This window comes from Eurytemora carolleeae, unplaced genomic scaffold, assembly GCF_000591075.1.
Source record: "Eurytemora carolleeae unplaced genomic scaffold, Eaff_2.0 scaffold1198, whole genome shotgun sequence".
Taxonomy (NCBI): Eukaryota; Metazoa; Arthropoda; class Copepoda; order Calanoida; family Temoridae; genus Eurytemora; species Eurytemora carolleeae.
Genome location: NW_019397171.1, coordinates 65508 through 89019, shown reverse-complemented (window position 1 = coordinate 89019; position 23512 = coordinate 65508). Strand labels below are relative to the sequence as shown.

At 37.5% G+C, this 23512-nt stretch overlaps 2 protein-coding genes across 3 annotated transcripts in view; one reads left to right on the top strand and one right to left on the bottom strand.

The window, feature by feature from the left end:
- The window catches only part of LOC111712495 (nucleosome-remodeling factor subunit NURF301), a 27735-nt gene extending 10794 nt beyond the window's left edge, over window positions 1-16941 (bottom strand). Inside the window, exons 1-18 of the mRNA XM_023487127.1 lie at window positions 16602-16941; window positions 13968-15600; window positions 13818-13878; window positions 13422-13567; window positions 10045-10178; window positions 9660-9705; window positions 9388-9498; window positions 9018-9104; window positions 8655-8774; window positions 8345-8476; window positions 6855-6914; window positions 6540-6635; window positions 5714-5802; window positions 5482-5553; window positions 4663-4833; window positions 1758-3816; window positions 792-896; window positions 15-377 (exon numbers count right to left, since the gene is read on the bottom strand). Of these exons, the coding sequence (XP_023342895.1) occupies window positions 15-377; window positions 792-896; window positions 1758-3816; window positions 4663-4833; window positions 5482-5553; window positions 5714-5802; window positions 6540-6635; window positions 6855-6914; window positions 8345-8476; window positions 8655-8774; window positions 9018-9104; window positions 9388-9498; window positions 9660-9705; window positions 10045-10178; window positions 13422-13567; window positions 13818-13878; window positions 13968-15600; window positions 16602-16840 (5724 nt within the window). The 5' untranslated portion in view covers window positions 16841-16941. The remainder of the gene's footprint in view (window positions 1-14; window positions 378-791; window positions 897-1757; window positions 3817-4662; window positions 4834-5481; window positions 5554-5713; window positions 5803-6539; window positions 6636-6854; window positions 6915-8344; window positions 8477-8654; window positions 8775-9017; window positions 9105-9387; window positions 9499-9659; window positions 9706-10044; window positions 10179-13421; window positions 13568-13817; window positions 13879-13967; window positions 15601-16601) is intronic.
- A 1105-nt stretch (window positions 16942-18046) lies between these two features.
- On the top strand, window positions 18047-22980 carry LOC111712503 (uncharacterized). Of its 2 annotated transcripts, XR_002767474.1 has the most exons (9): window positions 18455-18507; window positions 18738-18839; window positions 19617-19689; window positions 21387-21788; window positions 21886-22016; window positions 22111-22329; window positions 22392-22519; window positions 22561-22685; window positions 22842-22980. XR_002767474.1 is itself a non-coding variant. In XM_023487139.1 (4 exons), exons 1-4 carry the CDS (start codon window positions 18095-18097, stop codon window positions 19511-19513), a joined length of 309 nt encoding a protein of 102 aa, XP_023342907.1. In that variant the 5' UTR covers window positions 18047-18094; the 3' UTR covers window positions 19514-19539. The 2 variants fall into 2 exon arrangements, 1 of the variants encoding a protein (XP_023342907.1); XM_023487139.1 differs by lacking the exons at window positions 19617-19689; window positions 21387-21788; window positions 21886-22016; ... (2 more) ...; window positions 22561-22685; window positions 22842-22980 and adding exons at window positions 18047-18144; window positions 19405-19539 and having other exon boundaries at window positions 18460-18507.
- The last annotated feature ends 532 nt before the right edge of the window (window positions 22981-23512 follow it).

The following is a 23512-nucleotide window of genomic DNA, read 5'->3' as shown; positions in this document are numbered from 1 at the left end:
ATCTCTGTGGTAACTATCTCATTGTCGGTGGCTTGTGGTGTCTGCGCCAGCTGTGCAGTCACAGTCAATGGAGTGCAGGGCTGTGTGACGGACAACAGCCCCTGCTGTTGCTGATGTTGGACCTGTTGTGGACTAGTGTTGTGAACCTGTTGTGGATTAACAAACTGTTGTGGACTCATCAACTGCTGCGGGGACTGCTGTTGTGTTGATATCTGTGGTTGTGACGTGATGACCTGTTGTTGTGAAACAAACTGCTGTTGCGGTGGTTGTTGTGAGGTAGTTAGTTGTTGATTGAGCAGTTGTGCATCTGTGGAAGGCGGTTGTTGTGGTTGTGATGTCTCAATTTTTACTTGATTAGGATTGGTTATCAACAAGACCTAGGAATATTAAAACTTCAAAATCTGAAAATATTTTAAGAAATATTTCAAAGTCAAATAAATGAAACTTCTGCTCTATGAAATAAACAGCAAGGACACCATTTAAAAAGCAATCAACTTTACTAAAAACTTCAAAACCCACTAAATAATTTAAGCTCTCTCGGGATGAAAATTTAAAAAAGTGTCACGAGTCAAGCCCTTCAGAATTCGACAGATAAGAAAACTAAACCTACAAGGATGTGCATTTTGAGGTGGCTCAGATGAGAGAGTGTGGCTGAGATTTAAAATGTGACAGGCTTCGCGTTTTAGTCTATTTAGAAGTTTATCGTCAGTATTGATAAATTTTGGCCGCGGATTTTTATTTTCAACTCGTCAGAATTGTCTTCACTCCCTCGTGATGCGTGTACACTGTACCTGTTTCCCGCCAAGGTTAGCTAGCTTGGCTTGACCGCTAGCTAGCTGTCGAGCTATTGCTGTAGCTGCTTCATGATCAGGACCTTGAACTATTAACTGACCATCCTACAAACATTTGTACGATAAGAAATAGAAATATTTTTTTTTAATTTGAGGTAATTTTGTTCTACTTTCGTAGTGTCGACCCTAGAAGTAAAACACTTTTTTCTGGCAGTTTTTGATTAATATTTTGTCTCTTGGATCCAGATCCGTGGATTCGCACATTTTTGTGGATCCCGATCGAGAAAGCCCAAATCTTTCCGATTCAACGGATCCGGATCTAAGTACTGCTGCCAACGTTTAAAATGTGCAAAAATTCTTCTGATAGAAAACGAAAAAAATATGTTCACTTAACTGTTCAGTTACATGAATTTACAATTATTTATTTCTAAAATGAAGGTTTCAAGACAGTTCTGTTCATACCTTTAAGTTTATAGCCTATACTGAAAAAATTTAATCTGTTAATGATGCATTGAGGTAAACACAAAATATTTTTGGTTTGTTTCAAATTCGAATTCCCACATAACTTTTGCACATTAATTTAAAAAGATGGCAGTATTGAAATTAAGAATTTAATAATTTCGCCAAACAAAACATACAAACAATCAACCATCATTCCGTGGAAGTCAGGGCTGAGACCTCATCAAAAATAGCCACAATGGCTATTAATGTACCAATTGGTGACACACTGCCAAATAACCCCAAAAAATCATTATTATTTTGAAATCTTTTCCCGATTTCCCCCCTTTATTTCTTATTGTGAATTTTTTTTTCTGAGTAATAATAACCCCAAAGGTATATTTCATTAATCATTTAATAATGAAATATGGGACTTAAAATCTTTCTTCCAAATCTTCAGTTGAAATTTCTTGTTTTGCGCTAAAATAAAAGGTTAAGAAAGAAACTTGATAAAATAATGGATCCTACCTTGATTGAAACCGTGTTCTGTCCGAGGGATTGAATGCCTACAAGAGTATTTTGTTTGGCTGGAGAGGGAGTCGGCCCTGCGGCCTGAACCTGGTTAACTCCGGGTGTGTTGGGTTGGATAACTCCAGGTGTGTTGGGTTGAATAACTCCAGGTGTGTTGGGTTGGATAAGCTGCAGTCTCGGAGAGTTAGCTTGCATAGTTATACCGGGGTTGTGCTGAATGCCTGTAATACTGGGTTTAGGCTGGATCGGGGTAACAGTGTTTGGTTTCTGAATCGTAAAAGTTTTCGCGTTCTGGATAACAGAGGTACTCGGCTTTGGTAGAAGTTGGAACTGGCTAGTCACCGGGGCAGGAGAGGAAACTTTAACCGGCGAGCTCGCGAGGCGGATACCCGGCGTGGCTCCACCCGGGGGGTTGCTAAAAATCTGCAACTTTCCGTCCGGCATCTGCACTAGCTGTTGACCGGGAAGTAATCCGCGAACTTGAATTTTGCCGTCAGCGGTTTTAACTATTTGTACTTTTTGCTGGGGTGTTGCTTGAATCGGTGCCACCGCCGCTAAGGTAGGTTTGGAGGTGGCCGGGGCAATTGCGATTTTCCCTGGCGGAGTAGAAGTGGTGGATAGTTGATGACCAATGATTTTTCCGTCCCGAGAAATAAATATCTTCTTAGCTCCAGGTATAACGTTGGTATAGGTGGGATTAGACGTGTTGGTTGCAACGATCTTGATTATATTGTCTCCTATTCTTCTCTCCCCTACCCCAGCTAAGCTTGGTTTACTGTTGGGTAGATCAGGAGTGGTTGATCTGGCTTTGTAAGCTTCTCTTTGCTCCTTAATATGAACATCAATCTTAGCCTTCATATCAGCACTGCTAGGTTTCTTTTTCTCCTCACTGGGATCATACTTCTCCGGAGCTTTAATATTGGTTCCGGCCTGTCTCCGGGTTACAGCGGAGTCGCGGTCACGTTCTATCTTCTGTTTGTAGGCTTTAATCTCCCAGAGTTCTAATTCATTCTCATCAATCCACTTCTCATCAACTTGAGGTTCTGCTTGCACCGGACTTTCAACCCTCTTCCGTTTCCGGAGTCCGGATCTGATCGGAGAATAGTCAACCTGCTTTCTGGGTTGATCTAGAGGGATAGAGACACGACGCTGGAAATATTGGGTCTGTTCTAGAAACCGTCCCTTGTTTCTATGTTTAAGAATCTCTGTGGTAACTATCTCATTGTCGGTGGTTATTTGGTTTTTGGCGTCTGGGTTCGGTGGTTTGGTACTCATATCATCCCATCTTATGCACATCCAAAGAATACGTAGTTGCATTGCAACACTGTGTAGTGATGTCATACCGGCGGTACGGAACATCCAGGCAGTCTTAAAGGTCGGCCTGGGACATGGATACGGCCAAACTGCTTGGTTGGCTTTGGAATTGTAATTGTATCCGTCTCCTGTGTATAACCCTCCAGTTCTAGCAAACTTGCGGAGATCATGTTTACTCTGGATCAAAATATTCCGCTTGTTATGAGCTTTTGACCAGAAGGTTGGAGCCAAAGGATATTTAACAATCCTACTCGGACGCTTCGCATCTGCAAGTGTCTGTATCCGCTTGAGATAGAGAGGCTGGGACGTGTCAGGATTTGAAAATGTTCTTCTCACATCTTTCTCCTTCTTCAAGGATTGGAGTTCGGGTTTGATTTCAAGCGAGTTTCCTTCCAGTTCGCTCTTCAATACGGATTCCGGAGCAGTTTTACTTTTATCCGATAAGGTTGAGATGGTTTGAAGAGAGTTGGGATCATTCACCTCATCTTCTTTCTTCTTTAACCTTGCGAGAACCTGGTTAAGTTTGGTTAAAGCCAAGTCAACGTTCTCGAATTTCTTCTCCTCATCCTCCTCCTCCTCTTCCATCTTGAGATCGGAGTTCTCCTTCTGGTTGAGTTCAACTAATAGCTTGGTGTAGGTTTGAGACGCCTGGAGTAGGATGCCCACAGAGTCTCGTGCTCTACACTCGGTACTATAGCAGGTAGAGGGGTTCTCTAGTCTACACAGAGCAGAGTAACATCTCCTAAAAAGAATGATAATTCATTTAGGCTTACTTTAAATTAATTTACACTTTTTGATATAAATGCTCAGATCGTTCGTGCACCCGGAGTGTATATGCAATTTTAAGTGACCCGCCAATTAGAGAGGTGCATGTCGATTCACAACGGTACACTAGAAAATTGTTTACTTTCAAATGCACTTCTCTATAAAAGTGACTACTGAATGTGTGGACCAAAAGGAATGAAATAAAGAGAGAGAACAGTCTCATGGTCACCATTGTGAATCTGACATGTAAAGCTAAATTAAGAGTCACTTGGAACTACGTTTACAGTCAAAATATATCAAAATATCAGTGTTAGATACTTTCCCAAAGGCATTTTCCTAAGTGACTATTTCCCAAGTGGCAACTTCCCAAAGGTTTGGTTAAGCCCTCTTTAAGGCGCCGCAGGCTGCAATGGGGACCAAGCGCTGCGGCTAGGGAGTCGAGCGCCGCGACTAGAACAGGCTGAGGGTCGAGCGCTGCGACTAGAGAGAGACTTGGAAAGTTGCCGCTTGGGAAATTGCACATTTGGGAAGTTGCTACTTGGGAAAATACCCATGGGAAGTTGAGATGGGAAGATGAGAATTTAAAGTGATTTAGCCACGAATATATATTCTTTTTAACAGCTATATTTTTAGTCTTAATTTTAACAATTTTATAAAATAAAAAGATGAAAGCTGACACAATTTTGTAGTGTTGACTTCTCTCCGCTCACTCGTTTAAATTTCTATATTCAATATTCATTTCTGACAAGTCTCGACCATTGTAGGTAACCCTGTTATCTAAACATAACAACCCTGATCTCTATGAGACAAAGTAAAAACTTACCTTGACTTGAGATTGAGAAGAGTGGATATTGCAGAAGTTAAGGAATGTTTTGACTGCTTAATCCAAGCTTCCAAACTCTGGGTCTGAGTTTCCGTGAAAATATCACTGGTAACCGTTGTCTTGGTATCTTTCTCTGCCTCTGTGTCCACTTTAGAACCATCCAGCTCAAACCTATGTTCATTATTATATTTAATACTAACTTGGAAACACAGCTTTGACTGGAAACTAAGCTTTATAATAGTAGCACTGAATTTATAATTTTGAAGATTGAATTTTTTTTTATTTATTTAGAACACTGTTAATTTGATTCGCAGTGTTATAAAGTTTTTGGACAGTTTTCTCTTCATAGAGAAGGTTCTGGCCTTTTTAGATTTATTTTTGTCCCGAGCTTTAGCGAGGGACAAAATATAATCTGAACAAGCGAAAACCTTCGAGATATTAATTTAAGTCCAAAAACTTTGTAGCACGTCGTGCCAAAATAATAGTGTTATAGGCAATTTTATGAAACGTTTGTGTACATAAAGTTGATTTCAATTTTATTTTATTTTATCATAATCTTATTTCAATTGAAAAAAAAAATATTTTGGAAATATCCTAAATTTTTTGGAGGCAATCCGGGAACCAATCAAAACTTCATAGCACACGTGCTATAATGTATACAGCTCTAATTTTACTTAAAAGCACGATGATTACTTTATAGCACGTTTATTATGAAATTCACGATGAAGTATGTAATAACTTAGACTATAATGTACACATAGTTTCATAAAAAATGTTTTTGCAGCGGAAAAATTGAATTTTCAAACATATTTTTTTTACCTTTTCTCTTCGACATTTTTAAGCTGTATTCTCCTTCCTAGTAAATCATCAAGTTTACCCTTTTTCGCAGTTCTAAATAGTAAATAAGTTTACTGTGGATTTCTTGCTACAGATTCAGAAACAATTGAGGAAACTAATAGAAATAAATATGACAATACCTTTCTTATTCTTAATTAGACAAACCAACTTTTTTTGTATATATATATTAAGTTGATAAAAAATCCTAACTCACTTGGGATAGAGTAGTCTTGTAGGGTTAACAATCCCTGCTGATACATCAACAACACCATCAACACCGCCTAGATCATCTTCTCCAGCCTCCTAGCAGAAAGTATCATAAAGATAATCATCAAGATCATCTTCAAGATCAACATAATCAAGATCATCAACAAGATCATTATCAAGTTCATCATCAAGATCATCTTCAAGATCATCGAGATCATTATCAAGATCATCATCAAGATCATCAAGATCATCGAGATCATTATCAAGATCATCATCAAGATCATCAAGATCATCATCACGTTCATCATCTTCATCATCAATATCATCAAGTTCATCATCAAGATCAACATCAAGTTCATCATCACATTCATCATAAAGATCCTCATCAGATCATAACCAAGATGATCAAGATCATTAAGATCATCATTAAAATCATTATTAAGATCATCATGATTAATATCAAGCTCTTCAAGGTCATCATTAATTAATAAAGATTATCATTCAAGAAATCAAAATAATTAAAAACATCAAGAGTTTATCAACAAATAATGTTAAAACAAAAAATCCTATAAATAAAATCATTAACATTTTTTCAACGGTCAGGGAAGTTTGAAGAATGTTAGAATTGAAAATTTTATCTTGCCTCCAAAATTTTTATTTAGTTTTTTATTAGAAATCCACAAATGAAGAGAGAAAAATCAGCAAAATCTTAAATGTTAAATTTTTGTTTTGTTACATGATGTAAAAACAAAATAACTGAAGGTAAAATTAAAATTATTACAAGAAAGAGCGGCGTAAAGCGTCCCGGATTTGTAGTGTGGGATGGCACTCACCTGCAAATCCAGCCTTGACTGTTCAAGAATATTTGTCAGACTCTCTCTTCGTCGATCTTCGTCAGATTTCTCGACATCTATCACCTCACGACCATTCTAAACAAAACATGTTTTTATTAACAGATCTCAGTATACCTAGATCTAGGCTAGGAATAAACTTTTGGATAAGATGTCGCTAATCCTCGACGCCAGGACTCGATAAAGATCTCCTTTCTTAAGGGGGAGGGGGATTTTTGAAGCATTGTGTGGCAACAAGTAAACCAGATACTTTTAGCCCCTACCTCCCCCCCCCATCTTATTTTTGAATTCTCGAACCTGTTTCGGTGGCTCTGGCTCCCCTGCAACGGCTCTAGCTAGAGCCTTATCATCCTTTTCCTAGAACAAAAAGTAACATGAAAAAAATAATAAAAATTTTAGAAAGCAATTTTTAATTTAAAAATAAAATAAAATTCAACCATTTTCCTCAATTTCGATTCATAAAATAATTACAATATCATAAGAGCTTAGCTACCCGAGATCTGCGTTTAAGGGGTTTTATATAAAAAGAATTTTCACGGAGGGGGGAGGGGGAAATAAAAATTGGACGTTTTTTGGCACGTCCCTCACCACGCCTCCCCCCATGTTTTATACATTTAAACCCAAATATATTAATGCCCCCCCCCAAAAAAAAATAACCATGAAAAGAAAGAGAAAATGGATAATAACTAAATTTATCTTGTTTTAATTCAAGTTTAAAGTTTTTAGGTCTTTACCGATATTTATGATTATTCAGAAAGTGTTAAATGGTATTGAATTTTCAAAAAAGGGCAAAATAAAAATGGTGTACAAAATAGCAATAACAATTTAAATGTATTTTCCCACATCCACAGATTTACGATTAAATCCATTAAAGGGACTGTAAGCGTAATTTAAAGTAAAACCCAGCGTAGTCTGCGTACAATGGGAACTCAATACAGCCAATAAGGGTGAACAATGTTGGAATTAAGCCAATCAAGCCCAAATGGGATTGCTGCGTTTTCACTTCATAAAAATATTGAAATTAAAAAAAAATTTCAAAATCGTTCGTACGTTTACGAATGGACGATTTAATTTCTGAGAAATCACCGAAAGGCCCACAAAAATATTTTTAAAAATGTCATGTTATATATCATTTTGTTAGAAATTTTGTGCTGAATTGAAATCTGAAAATAGCCTTTAAAAATATTAAAAAATAAAGAAGTTATATAGACGAATAACGGTAGAATTTTTTTTTTACCTTAAAGTTGTTGGTTGAGTTTTCTTTCTTTAACTCATGCAATTTTCTTTTTTTAATGCTTTTCATATTTGAATTCAGCATAAAATTTACAAGAAAATTATGTGTAACATGAAATTTTTCAAAATATTTTTTTGGGAACTTATGGTGATTTCTCCGATATTAAATCGTCAATTCGCAATACTGCGGACGATTTAAATTTTGTATTGCAATATTTTTATCAAGTGAAAACGCAGCAACAGCTGGTGGACGGTTAGCTGATTAAAAAAAAAATAACCAATCAGTCACCCTTAACAGCCAACCCGTTACTTATATCCTATAAAACTACTCAATATTTTAGGTACGTTAGAAAGCAGTTTAAAAAATACAGAAGAAAATTATCTATTTTCTGCCACGTCTAGATTGCGAATATAAATATGTTTAAATATATATAAAAAAATTGCTAACAAGGTGTTCAGAGAACAGCGTTTCTGTAAATTAAAGAAGAAAAGTCCAACAACGTTGATCAGTCAAAGGTTTAAGGGTACTGTTGTGTATCAATTAAACTACTCACCTTCTGTACTTGCATTAGAAATTTGAAAGCTTTAGGTTCCATGAGGACAACTTTGCTTGTGTTAGTCTTCAGCTCTGTATACTTAACAGCCACGCGATGCGGGCCCAGGTTGTGACCCAGTGTGCTAGCACTCTAAATATATACACTCAAAATCCAAATCCAAATCCAAATCCAAATCCAAATCCAAATCCAAATCCAAATCCAAATCCAAATCCAAATCCAAATCCAAATCCAAATCCAAATCCANCCCCCCCCCCCCTCCAGTCGCTTATTATTTGAAGAGAATTCCTGGGGATTTGTTATTGTTTACCTTCGGATTGAAATTTCTAGTGGATGAAATCCAAAGCCATCCATTTCTTCCATGAGCTCTGTACTCCTCTCCCTTCTGTCGAACTACGCTTAGGGACCTTACTGGGAGCGTGTACTTAACCTGAAGAACAAATCTCAATCAATCACCTAACTACCCTACCGATCAAAATTACCCAACTGAACAACTACCCAACTGATAAACCAATCTACTAATTAACTTATCAAGTATTAAACCAACCAACTGATACCCCCCCCAAAAAAAAGAAAAAAACATAAGTTTATTTGCACGTCGTTCCAACGATTTAACCAAATTTTGATCCCTACACGTAAAACTGTTATTTCCACAAAGAAAGGGTTGACTCACCCATGTCATGTAAGGGCGCAATCTCTCTTCCTCCTCCTCCTTCTCCTTCTTCTCTCTCTTCTCCATCTTTTTCTTCTCCTCTTTACCCTAAAACAGAAAAAATACATCTACCATCTACATATAATGGGACGGCTGAACCGACCGAGCCCGACTTTTTGTGGGACTAGCTGAAATGACTCCAGGAAAGAGTAATTCTTCATGGTCAGTGAAAATTTAGTTTTTTTTCAATCCATCCGGGAATATAGAAAATCTAAAAACTGTGTTCACTTAAAATGAGTCTTTTTACATTTACATAAATTAATTTTAAATTAAAAGCAATTGGTTCTTTAAAAAGTATGTTTAAAAAATCGACAAATATTTTAAATCTTACTTGATATCCAATTTTTTTGACGACAGTATGACCAAGCACATCGGTCCAGACGGGCAGGAGGATACATGGCTTAATACAGCATGTCAAAACGGTCAAGGCGCGGGCAAAATCCTAAAATATTTATATTAAAACTGGTAATTCAAAACAATAAAAAAACCTAATTTAATAGAAAACTTTTGCTTATTAAGTGTGAATAAAATAATGCTTTCTTTAACAACTTTCAAACGGAGAATGACAAAATCCAAATCAGAAATTATTCTCTTTGAATATACCTTTCCAGGGCTGGTGCAGTTAGTAACTGCTTGGATCCAGGGCTTCCTAAACAAATTTATTCATTAATTTGATAAAACAAACAAACAAACAAACAAACAACGAAAAACTTGCAAAAAAAAAACTAATAGTTTTAATGGAGATGATATTCGAGCTCTGGGAACTTTGGGGCGACATACTAGGGAAAGGGGGCTGCTTATTCCTCCCACAGAAGAATAGATTTATATCACCATATGTAGAAGAGGTTACACAAACAAAAGAGACAACCTCCCCCCCGTCAGCTGTGACATGAAAGTTGACAGAGCACCGCGGCTATCACAAAAAAGGGAAATTTATGAAAATGTAAATTTTTCATGAGGGGGGGGGATGCAAAATCCAATAACTAACCTTAGCAAAGTCCAATTAGTGTGCATGAAAGCAATGGGAATATTTGTCTCAAGCTGTAGGATACTTTGTCGTACTGTGCCGGCCAGCTGGGTTCGCGTACCGTACTGACTTCCGACCCATTTAAACGTAGAAACCTAGGATAAAATATTCGTTCACGAGTTGTAAGAAAATAGATCCGACATTCATCAAATAAATTAAACTTTTTCAATCCTCGGACAAATGATCAAACACGTAATAATTTATTTGCAACTATTTCCCCTCTAACTATATTGGATCAAGCGAAAACTGATGATTGTCAGCAAAATGTGTGGAGAACTATTAGCATTTTAAAGTTTTAAATCAGTCACAACATTCTCGTAAAAAAATTGTTTTGTCCCCCAAATTGCGAGGAAAGTTTTCATGGAACAAAAACCATTTTTGGGAAAAATCATTTTTTTTGCAACTTTTTGCGAAACATATGATTTTTACTCTCAAAGAAATTATTATCGATAGATCTTAATACCCTCATCAGTCTTTAAAGAATGGTGGTGTCAATAAAAATATGAACTGAAATTAGTTTTTGGTAAAGATTTTTTCCAAAACTAATGAAATTTTGTTAATAGGATCCGGATTAGGGAGGGGTGTTCATTTTTAGGGTCACTTTTGGTACAGAGATGCAAGGTCGCCAGAAAGTTGCAAAATTTTGCAAGATTTTCGAAAATAATCTTAAAAAAATTCTTAAAATTTTTTTTAGGGTGCGCCAATTGATTAAAATTTCACCTTTTTTCGTTTTATCCACAAAAATTGTAATATGCCCATCCCTAATTTGGTTATCAACATGCATATCAGTTATTATGGAGATAAACATGTCTAGAATACACACACAAATATTAAAACCCTATCTTGACTGGAAAGGTGTGCGCCAAATGGTTTCTTGAACTACGCAAAAACAAAAACAAAATCAATCAATCAATCAATAATTTTCAACATTTTTGGCGCAAGTACTTCTAACCAAGGTAGGATGTTAATTTTTTTTGTATGATCAAATTAGACCATTTCAGATAATATATCTGGACAGTATCATCTCATACCTCTAATGACCTAAATGACCTCCAAAAATGAAAATGTTTTAACTATGGCTTTATGCATATCAAACGAAAGATAGGAATCCAGGAGAAAGGAAATAAGGAAAAAAGAATAGGTTATAAAAATATTTAAGTTCATGAGCCAGACTGGTTTCCCTTTAGTTAAAAGTTGATTCTCCAGGGTTTACAACATAGAAATATCAAGTTTATCTACTGAGAGATTGGGTTCCCGTACTGAGTGTGTTGAGTTTCATATAACCAAAATTCAAGTTCCAGTATAACTCACAAAGAGGTAGATAGGTTTCAATATAACTTCCCAGAAAGAGGGTAGAGAAAGTTGAGCTTCAATATAACTCTTGAAGAGGTAGAGTTCCAATATAACTCTTGAATAGGTAGAGTTCCAATATAACTCTTGAAGAGGTGGAGTTCCAATATAACTCTTGGAAAGGTAGAGTTTCAATATAACTCTTGGAAAGGTAGAGTTCCAATATTACTCTGGAACAGGTAGAGTTCCAATATAACTCTCGAAGGGGTAGAGTTCCAATATAACTCTTGAAGATGTAGGTAGGATTCAAAATAGCCTCCCGGTAAGAAAAAAGGGGGGGGGGTTCTAATAAGACTCATAAGGTAGTAGAGTTTCGATATAAACTCTGGGATAGGGTTCTAATATAAACTAAAAAAAAAGTCTAAATTAATGAAAAAAGAGAGGAGGGGGGGGGGGTTAAGTAAGGTGGAGTAGGAGAGAAAGCTGGGGTGGGAGGAGAAGGCCAGATAACTGGGTTGAGAGAGTCATCTAGAGCTCGGATTCCTTCCAAGTCAATTTTGTTCCATTTCTGTACGAGGGCAGCTCCAGAGCAGATAGGGTCGGGGAGAATTGCTGATCTTAGAAGAGAGGCTATCTTTGCGGTGAACTCAGGGGGGGAGAGGCCATCGTCAGGTAGGATACCAGGGGGGCTTGGGATTAGAAGGGGAAGAAGAGGGCATCCGTACTTGATTTTCTTTGCTCCAGCGGTTGGGAAGAAGGCAAATTGTTCGTTGAATATCGAGATGCCAGGCCATTTTGGATTAGAGTGAAAAGCATGGGTAGAGAGTTCAGATAGAGAGCAGGGGAAAAGTAAGATATGAAGGTGGACATAAAAACTGCTTACGGGAGAGGCAAACGCTCTAAGACAGAAATTACCAATATTAAATTGGTCTAGAGTTTCGTCAGAGACCTCTGTATCAGCCCTAGCATCATTGTAGGTAAAGGAGTGATCGAAATCGACATTTTCGATGTAGTCACTGGTTAAGGTTTCAGGGAAATTGAACATGTCCGCTGATGTGAGGGGTATGGATAAGGAGATGTTGTCAGGGGCGGAGGGCCACATTTTCTGGGCTGGTACCACGTAGGGGTTAGATAGCAATTCCCCGGTAATAAAGAATTTCCCTCTAGAGAGGGAGTTGTTATCAAGGTAGAGCCAGAAAATTATTCCCCCTATAACTTTCCCTTTCCAGCCTAGGGAATTCAGGGTGGTGACTGAAGCTGGACCGTATCCTGTGGTGACGTAGTCCATAAGTAGGGGGGTAGACAGGCTGTCATTCCCTTGAATGGATATTCACANTACGGCAAAATTAGCGGTATTTACTCTACAAAAGATAAAACATGGTTATGTATGGGGAGGATTGAAAGACTGAATATTTTTAAAAGAAAATTACGAATAAGATTAAAGTTAACTCAAGCGAAGAAGAGTTTAACAGATTGCAAGTGAAGACGTGTAAAAGGTTTGAAGGTTCTATAAGGAAAAAATTTGAAATAAACGATAAACAAAAGAATTAGAGTATGTGTGTTATCACAAGCGCTGAAAAGCAAAGACTGAGGAAAATACCTGCCCCGCCCCACTAGGTTGGCGCAGCTGACAGTAAACAGCTGACACCCCCTGCTTCCACTGCCCCGGGCCGGTTTCGTACAATTCGTCATAACCCCCCGGCAGACAGGTCTCCAGGGGCCTAGACAACAAGTTGTAACTATGGCTTTATGCATATCAAACGAAAGCTAGGAACCCCAGGAATATAGTAGCAGCAACAAATCCAGTGTTTGACCTTCTTATGACCTCTAATGACCTAAATGACCTCCAAAAATGAAAATGTTTAAACTTTGGCTTTATTCATATCAAACGAAAGCTAGGAACCAAGAGAATACAGTGGTAGCAACAAATACAGTGAATGACCTTCTAATGACCTCTTACGACCACTCTAATCCGGATGCATTTATTTTTACAGGTCGGATCCAGGATTTGCATCTATATGAAACTACTAAACCAGAAAATTACTTACGTCGGTGAGACTGAACTTGTGACTGAGTCTGCTCTTCTTCTCCATCTCCTCCTTAACCTGGATCCTGCTCAGCGCATGGGTGTGGATAGAGAACTGGTTCACATAGCTCTTGTACGTGTTCTCCTCACCAAGCCGGAAATAGTTTCCTGGATAATCAATCAATCAATCATCTTAAAATCACCTCAGTTACGGCCGGATGGGATAAGATGGTTCGGGAGAGTATGTTGTTTTAAAAGTTATAAAAGACTATTTCGGAGGAAAGAAAAATGAAAAACTATTTTTGTTAAACAGACTCCCATATAAAACTCCAAAGAAAATGAAACATAAAATTATTAAAATGAACAGATATGCGTGGATTAAAGCATTATTGAAAGTCGATCATAAATAATTTCAAACCTGGTGGCATAGTTCCTTTCTTGAGTTCCCTAGGACCAGTATAAACCACGGGAGCGGTTTTCTGCAAATAAAATTTGTCAAAAATGGATTTCGAAATTAAAAATAAGATTAAAATACGAAAATACTAAAAAATACTATTAAATTATTCACCTGAGCAAACGAAGCAGGAGTAGAATCATTCATTTCTTTTATTTCCTGTTCTAATTGTTCTAAATCATCTTCTTCTTCAAGAAGTTCTTGATCTGGAATATCATCCTCGGGGTTTCCGTCCCCACGCATTTCTGCCCTTTTCAAAATTCGTTCCTCCCTCTGTTTGCGGATTTTCTCAAGTTTTTCCCGCTTTTCTTTTTTTATTTTTTCCTTTTCTGCAATACTCCTTTCCTCGTCCTCCTCTCTAATCTGACGATCTATATCCTCCTGGATTTTTCTCCTTTCCATCTCTTGATGATCTTTTATGTCATTCCTCTCCTTCTGTAGTTTGTCAAGAATATTATTATCCATGTCAAAATAGGAACTTCTATTTCCAACATTCTTCTCCGATGTTAGTTTCTCTGTGATATCCATTTTCTCCTCCATATCCTCCCTCTGAGAGATAATAGCATCGTAGACCTGTTTCTCATAGAGTTCTCCGTCCAGTACTTCCAGCAGTTCTGTCAGCTGAGCCCGAGTTGAGTAGTACCATGCATCTCCTTCTCTCCCCTGAACGAACAATCTCCTGCAAGAGAACCAATACTGGTTCCCGTGCCGATCCGTCCCTAAGGACTCAATCCTGCAAGACCCCACGCTGGTGCTCAGGCTGTCGTAGACTCCGTCCACCATGTTGTTGATACACACTGGACACACCCAGTCCTCATCCGGGAACTCATACAGAGGAGGGTCCAGACAAGTCCCGTGAAAGGGTCCATTACAATGCTCACATACAACCATGTCGCCCAGTCTATGGCAAACCCGACAATGGTCTTCTAAAGGCATAGATCCTTCGTTAAGCAAATCATCTCTAATGGCCGACGTACTGAGTAAAAGATCTGTCATTTGTTTTAATACTTTCAGCTTGTTTTCCACCGAAGTGAATGGATATTCACAACTATTTAATATATCGATGACCTCCCGATTGTTCTCAGGGTCGACGCTCAGGAAGAATTTCAAGTTCTCCGGCCATGTCACCGAGTCTATGATGTACAGGAACACGTTCATGGAGTCTTTTTGGTCCAGAGGTCCGTATTGAACTTGTTGGTTGTCGTCCTCACGTAGCAGAGCTTTCAGAAGGCAAATATGTATCTCGGAGAGTAGATTTGACTGTTCCTCGTTCTTCAAAACCGTGCAGAAATCTTCGAATCTAAATGGGGAAAGCCGCAATATCTTGTAGAATTGTCGTAAAACTTCGTAGATTGATATGGCCTCCAACGCTTCGGTTTTTGACACAGGAAGGTCATCCGATGAATCTGGAAGCTTTAATTCAGGTATATCAGCCGGGTCTTGAAGCCAGAAAGGTTCCGGGGTAAAAATATCTTCTTCGAGCAGATTGGGTTCAAGCTCAACATCGGATTCTGGCTTCATATCGTCCGAAACCGACTCGATTTCACTTACATCAGAGTCACTGGATTTTATACTTTCATTTTCTTCGTTGTATCCCTGGTCTTCAAAATCACTGCCGTAGTGATATTCCGAATCCTTGTAATTAACTAGGTTGGGATTATATCCGCGACCAAGTTTGGTTTTAAGTTTTAATTTCTTGTGCGATTTCTTCTTTGCCGTCGAGGATACACTAGAGGCCCGGCTATTCCTAGAGAAATATCGTTTTGAAAATTATTGCATGTTTATCTTTTGATGTTTAAAGCTAAACTAAGACTTGATACATGAGCAACTTTGTATTAAGAGTCCTGTGGGTTTTAAGCTTTCAGAACCATGTTATCGAATTGTTAGAAACATTTTTTAAAATAGAATTTCTTCAATATGTTTTTTCATGTTTCTTAAACCTGAGAAATAGGAGAAAAAGGGAGCCTAACCCTTTTATCCTTGCCATTATTTGTGCACATTTAGTCATATTGTCAAAATATTAACTTTGTCATAATGCCAAAATAATATGGATCCAGAGTGCCAAAATAATATGGATCCAGAGTGCCAAAATAATATGGATCCAGAGTGCCAAAATAATATGGATCCAGGAGGCCAAAATATTATGGATCCAGGAGGCCAAAATATTATGAATCCAGGGATGAAGTATTTTATATTCTGTTAAAAACTTGTTACTACCTAGAACAGACCATTGCATCAAGACAATTACACTATATTTCATAAAATATCAATAACGCTAACAGGAAGAGGTTTTTATAAGTTTGTGGACATTATTTAGCTCGGGACAAAAAATCTAAAATGGCATCTTCTCGATAAAGACCAAATCTCTTTCAAAAAAAGCAAAGCAAAGTAATCCAAAATTAAATTGCTTTAAATAAATTATTTGGGTTAGTCCCAGTAGACGATTTCTGGACGCCCCCCCCCCCTATCAATTTTGAACATGAACCGGTAAGGGGGGGGGGGGGGGGCGGGGTCCAAAAAACATATATAAGGAAATTACCCGTTATTTAAAAGGTGTCAGGATTTTGAAAAGTTTTATAAAACTATCCATATAACATATACCGGCCAATTAGATTATTAACCCATTTTTCATAGTCTTTTTTGGTTTATCCCAACTATGTTTGAGACTCAATTTGTATGAAGATGGGGGAAACTTTCCACTCTAAAAATCAGACTCCCCCCCCCCCTCTCAAACAATGATTACTCTACCTATTAAGAGGTGTTGACGATCCACTTGCTTCCTTCTTCTTATAAACGAAGGTAGATCCAGGCTGCCGGCCACGCTTCCGTTTCCCGGAGGCCTGAGCCGGGGTGGCCGGACGAGATTCCGGCGAACTCACTCTGGATTTAACATTGGACTTTCGAGAACGTGAGGCTTTCGGGGTTTCATCCTCCGCCTCGATTAGCTTAGGCGGAGCCTTTTTCTTTCTTGTGCTTCGGCCAGACATGGTACCGGCGGATAGAAGGTTCGGTTCAACGCTGATATAAAGATCGAGTCATCTAGGTGCCAATCATTAACAATTCGTATTCTGAAATGTGAAAAAACATCATTTAAGCTGACATTAAAATATAATGATTAAATGAACGTATCGAATGTTAAAAACACAAAATATTAAAGTTATTATTAAGCACCACTTTGTTCGTTTATTTTTAGAACAATAAATAAACAAAATAAAACCCCCAAAACACAATCATATGTTTGCTTACGCAATTTGACGCAAAGGTTTTGTATTGGACAGGGTTTACTACTGCAAAATTTGTTTTGAAACAGAATCCCTGAAATAATAATGGCGGAACGAGCGTCAAAATGTACCAGAAATTTTCAATCACTTATTTCACATACTTTTAAGCAAACTTCTTGCCAAACTATTCGTAAAAAAATCAAAACCATACTCCAATCTTACGTCTAAAACCGATAAATCGCTGAAAAAACTCGCCGAAAACCACCAAAAACGAATTTAAAAATCCGCTAAATGTCCCCTTTCAGACGGACGCCTAACCATAGAATAATTCCTCCGTTGATGGATAATGAAAGGAGCCTTCTCATTGGTCTATTCCGCCGTGGCGCGCCAAATATTTATAAGAACGGAAACAAGTTTCAAATTCAATAAATACAACGTTTTCGCCCTAAAATCATGGAATATGAAGTTAGAAACGATTTTTAGACAATTTCCAACGATATAATGGTCCAAATACATATCGTAAAGGATTTTATAAGAGAAACTATTAAATCCAATATGGAGAATAGCAAGCTGAAAGCACGTTAATCAACCAATCAGAATCCAGGTTTCATGAAACTAGTTTCCGAATCCCGCCGCTAGAGGGAAACATCTCCGAAATATGCGTAAATACCGCCAACCGCAAACTTTAATAATTCTAAAAAGAAAGAGGAGAAAATTGAGAAAGTTACGTATTACGGTTGGTAGTAATAAGAAAGCTGTCTGCAATCATTTTTCTTACAAACTCCGAAGAACACAGATAAACACACGTGAATTGTCCTCTCAAAGCCAAATAGTATAGCGTGGTAACAATAAAATAGTGCAGTGATAAAAGCATGGTAATATGGCGGTTATAAAGAAATAATAAAAGCGAAATAATTATATATGCAAGTGTTGATATTAATAGAAAAGTTCTGATAAATATGATGAAATAGTGAACCACCAATTCAATTGTGATATGTTAAGTTTTACAGATTATATAATATGTCGGTTGGAATGTATGCATTAAACCCTGTGTTTAATCTGGACTCTAGGAATTTATTGTTAAAATATCCTTCCCCCCCCCCTTCAGTATCATTTATATATATAAAATTGTAATATGTCTGTCTGTTTGTTTGTCCCATAATTACTCAGTAACCCCTGGACCATTTTGCCTCATTGTATCTGTGCGATACATATTGAGGGATACAAGAACGTCATTGATACAGACTGAGTATTATAGCTGCGAGGATCAGCCTGAGTTGTATATGTTTGATACATGTTGAGAAAACTTGTTGGAGGAATGCATTTGCTACACTCATACCAGTTAAAATTATAAAAACTATTTCATTTACAATAAATGATTCAAGAATTGACCTACCAACCTGTATGTATAGCCTGCCGGTCATTCAAATCAGGTAACATATTCCCCAGGTTCTGCAACTAGGACTTAATTGTCAAAGCGGGCGTTTTAAAACTCGCGAGGACTGTACAAATTTATAAGAGTGTAAGATGTAATTATTAAGCTCATTTGAAAGTTTTCTACCAACAATGATTAATTTTCTCAATAATTGTACTTCACATATAGGGTATAAATGATTTTTTATGTAAATCACCAAATTTTAAATAAATTTTGTTCAAATTTTAGTAAGAGCACTGCTGATGGCTTAAGTGGGGATGTGCCTCCTCAGGTGCTACAGGCTCTAGCAGCGAGACAGGAGGCAATACTGACTAAACTAGAGAATTTAAGGTATAAGGACTAATCAGGCGGTATATATTTATTATTTTTTGATATTTGATTTTTTCAAAGTTCATCTAGAATCTTCATTATTAAAAATACACACCCTGATGGGAAATGAAAAATGTCATCAACATGGCAAGCTTTATCGCTTTTGATACTCTTTATCCCACAAATATTTATTTTCCTCATTTGATTACAAATTTTTTTTTGCACGGAAGTGTGAACCAATAAAAACTTTAGAATGATTGCCACTTTTTTCTTCTAAAAGTCGTGACACTTTATTTTACATGTTAAATTACAAGCATATTTGAAATTTTCAAGGTGAATTTTAGTAATAAATTAGAAAACTATAACTATGTATTACTGATGAAAAACTCAAAAGATAATTTAAAAAAAAATTACATTAATTATGTTTAGAATCAACAAAAAGAAATCTTTCGAGGTCATAAAGTTCACTGCTGCTGGAATTAGAATTACATGTTTATATATTGTGTATTATGTAGAGCTGAGATCCTAAAGTACACCAAATCTGCTGGAATTAGTATTAAATGTTTATATATTGTGCATTATGTAGAGCTGAGGTCCTAAAGTTCACTAAATCTGCTGGAATTAGTACTAAATGTTTATATGGTGTACTATGTAGAGCTGAGCTCCTAAATTACAACCAAATCTGCTGGAATTAGTATTAAATGTTTATATATTGTGTACTATGAAGAGCTGAGGTCCTAAAGTTCACTAAATCTGCTGGAATTAGTATTAAATGTTTATATATTGTGTATTATGTAGAGCTGAGGTCCTAAAGTACACCAAATCTGCTGGAATTAGTACTAAAGCTTCCATACCTTTACAAGGGCAACAGGTAGCATTTATTTTAAAGCATTGATAGTGGCATCATCGATTCACAACGTTACTCACAAAATGTTTGTCTTGATGTCTGGTTATGTATGAAATAGTAGATATCCATGTTTTCGTTTTGTGGTTTTTCTACAATAGCCCATGTTTTGCTTGTGAAAGAATGGAAAAATTATCAGAATTGATGCTAAGAAAAATATTATTGATCTGACGAAAGCTTCAAGGGTACATTTGTAAATCGGGAATTTCCCTTTGTCAATAAACGGTCATTTGAAATCACAACAACAGTTAATTGAATAATATATAAATCAAATTTCATCAATTCAGGAAAATTTAATTTTACAATGTTATCTTTCGCCAATTACTCCTTTTTCATAACGTAACATTTTTGATCCTGCGGTCATATGATGTCCATGATTTGACAAATAAGATTTTAAAATAGGGGATGGTGGAGTTGGCACATTTGATGAAGGGGGGGGGGGGCCCTGCCTTCATTTTTGGTTCAAATCTTCCAATTTTTTGGGTGCACGCCTAATTAGGGTTCGAAATTCCTATAATATAATAAAATTGAACTTTAATGACCTCTAATGACCTCCACAAATAGAAAATATTTCAACTATGGCTTAATGCATATCAAACGAAAGCTGGGAACCCAGGGAATCCAGTAGCAGCAACAAATTCAGTGTTTGACCTTCTAATGACCTCTAATGACCTAAATGACAGGTTCCATCTGACAGCTTGAAGATAGGAGATTTATTTTCATGGTTTGTTTGAAGTTTTCCCCATCGCAGGAAAGCTTTGATTGGACAGATGGGTCCTGAGCTCTCATATATGTCAATTATCTTTCCTACTCCAATTCTGTCTTCTTTCGGTGATTTAATTTTGATTTGCAGAATCCGTATAGGTTCATTCTTGTATCTGGTGTGTTTGAGGACTACATCTTCACCTAGGAGTGTTATGTCAGGGTCATATTCTCTTTGTTTCTTTGCCAGGATTTCATGAATACGGAGGCATCCAGTGAACGCGGTTGTGCATATTGACCAGACCAGTGCTTTGTCTTCGTTGTTAGCTTCCCATGCTTTGATTTGTATCTTGAGTAGTTTCATAACATTCAGGGTTATGGGAGCTCTTTTTGGGTGACAGTTTGTCTACGCTTGATTGTATCCCAGTTATGCTTCCCTTTGAGCAGTTGTTCTACTGTTGGGGGTCGAAGGATTGGCAGCTCTGATCCTTTAACTATATGGAGGTATCGGAGACCTGATAGATAGGTGTTGGCTCTCTTAGAAGTCACCTTCCTTTTTTCAAAGAGCCAGTGGATGAAGATAATGACTTGTCTTGAGCACATCGGGAAGTTCATGTTTTCCATTGTATCTTCTTCACAGGTTTTGAGCATGTTACCCACTGTTTTGTATGTGCTCCGTGTACCGGCAGAGATAGAATGGTTGAGGATTGAGGCTAGGGTTGATTTAATCCCATGTGGTAAACTGAGATGGGTTAGTTCATCTTCTGAGAAAAGTCCTTGGTTTCCATATTTGGAGCCTCTAACTGCAGCCAGTTTGGAGCCTATGTTGAAAGAAAACAATTTAATTGAAAATAACATTTATGTTATTTTGTTTTAGTGTATCAAGGTTGTGATTTGGGAAATAAAGTAAGGTGGGGGGTGGGGTGTAAGATCTCTAAGGATCTAAATGTCGTCTTGTTCAGGGTATCTCCAAACCAGACGCGGCGTGACGAGCAGACAGAAACTCCCCAGAAGAGAAGACAGTCAGCTGAATTCATGGAGCTCTCATCTCTACTTATAAACAATGTAACCGTGATTAGTTTGATGCTCTAGACTTTACGAGTGACTGAAATCTTTTGAGCTTATACAATTTCTCATTTAAACCTTATTTATTCATATTTAACTTCATTTATTCTCATTAATCGAATATATGTAAAAGTTTTATATCTTAAACTCAAAGTTTTATATCTAAGAAGCAGTTAAAGCCTAGCCAGCTTTTTTCCTTTTAAAGAAGATTTAAACTTATATTTTACTTTCAGAATTAGAATGGGTTGATTTTCCTATTCTAAAACCTCGTACTGTTGCCCAGGTTGTGTTTAATCAAGGTCAATAAAACATCTGTCTAAAGTAAATATTACTCGTCATGATTTATCGATTGCTCCAAATCTTCATTACACAGATGGTTTATATATGGAACCCTAGATATCTCTGAGTAAACCCTTTTGATCAACTCCACCACCCGGAATCTACTCTTCATGAAGCCGATGCTTGGGGAACATGTCACCTCCTCCTCGTTCCTCTTGTAAGGCTCAGCCTAATGATATATATACCAGGTGAACATTTAGTGAAATGAACCTTTAAACCTTTGAACCTAAACCTTAAACGTAACAGTCTCGTATTATTTATCTTAACAGAGAATTATGTTAGGATTAAACAGAACCTCGTTGCTACTCAATAGCCTCGTAATCTTCTCGCACTCCGGAGCTCCTGTGTTCTGGATGATGTGCTCGACGGATCATACTTGGAACCCTGTTGTGAAACCCTCCTCCAGCTCAAGCATAACGGACCTGTAAGCTTGTACTGGATCATCTTCTCGAGACCTACCTCTTACCTCACCCACTGGTGCAGCCATCTGTTATTATAAAGGTGAATAACATGATAAATTCTCGAGTTGTATGATAAACTTGTGCTAACGTTAACCTATTTAGCCCAAGTCTGCGTGGTCGATGAACTCCTTCACGACCTCCACCTAGCAGCGGACCATAAACTGTGCCTCCTCTCCTAAAGCTTCTACTGGACGGACTGATCCTAGGCGCAACCTACGGATCATTGATAGGTACTATCTATGAAGAGCTGAGGNTAACCATACCTTTTTAGTCTCGTCCTGGACTTACCTACCTGACTGCAGAGCTAGCGATCCAACCTCAAATCTACTTGGAAACTCTTAGCGATCTATCCTGCGATCTATCTATGGCTACGAACCCCCTGGCCAGTTCAACTTTGTAAGTGTATTTTATTTATCATTCATAAACGTAATTCCTGGGCAACTAAAATGGCTTAAATTGTACAAATTCTTTTATTATTATTACGAATATTATACCTATTTTATACTATATAAAGATTTATACTAGTCGGGACTGAATATTATTGTTTTTCAGTTCACGACTAGAGCTGTATGAAACTCCTGTTCCTGAAATACATGCTTGAATAAACTTGTCCGTGCATTAAAGAGGTGCGCCAGGGTATATTGGATGCTCGTCCATTATGTTTGTAAGCCTCCTACCAGCTCCTCCTGGGTACGTATCCTGCTCCCAGTTGGCCCTAGAGCACAAAAGCCACGTAGATCAGAATGTCAGGGGCTCGGTGACGTTTAGCGAGGCTTAGAGATGGTTTCGGGGGACTTGGAGGTATATTCTGCAAAACAAGAGGTTTGGAGGTCATTTTGCGGGGATCATGGAGGAACTTCAACCCTTCCCTCCTTGGACCCATAAAACTGAATAGGAAGAATGTTGCCTGTGCTACTTAAATAGTCTAAATTTATTGCATAATAATTTTAACCTGTGCGAACGTTTGTATGCAGTAAATGTAAATTTAGAACTTGAACATGTAATTCCAAAAATCTCAAACTCAGTATGCCATATACACCTATTTTTTTCCATGTTTTCTCCAACACATTTAGAAATGGCCTTAGATACTCCAGACCTGGTTTGGCATATGATTATTATGGAGGTTATGGATATAGCGTTGCCCCCTTTGCCCACTTAGGAGGATATGGAGCTTATGGCTCTCCCTATACTCTGCATATTACGGATTGTCCAGATACGGACTT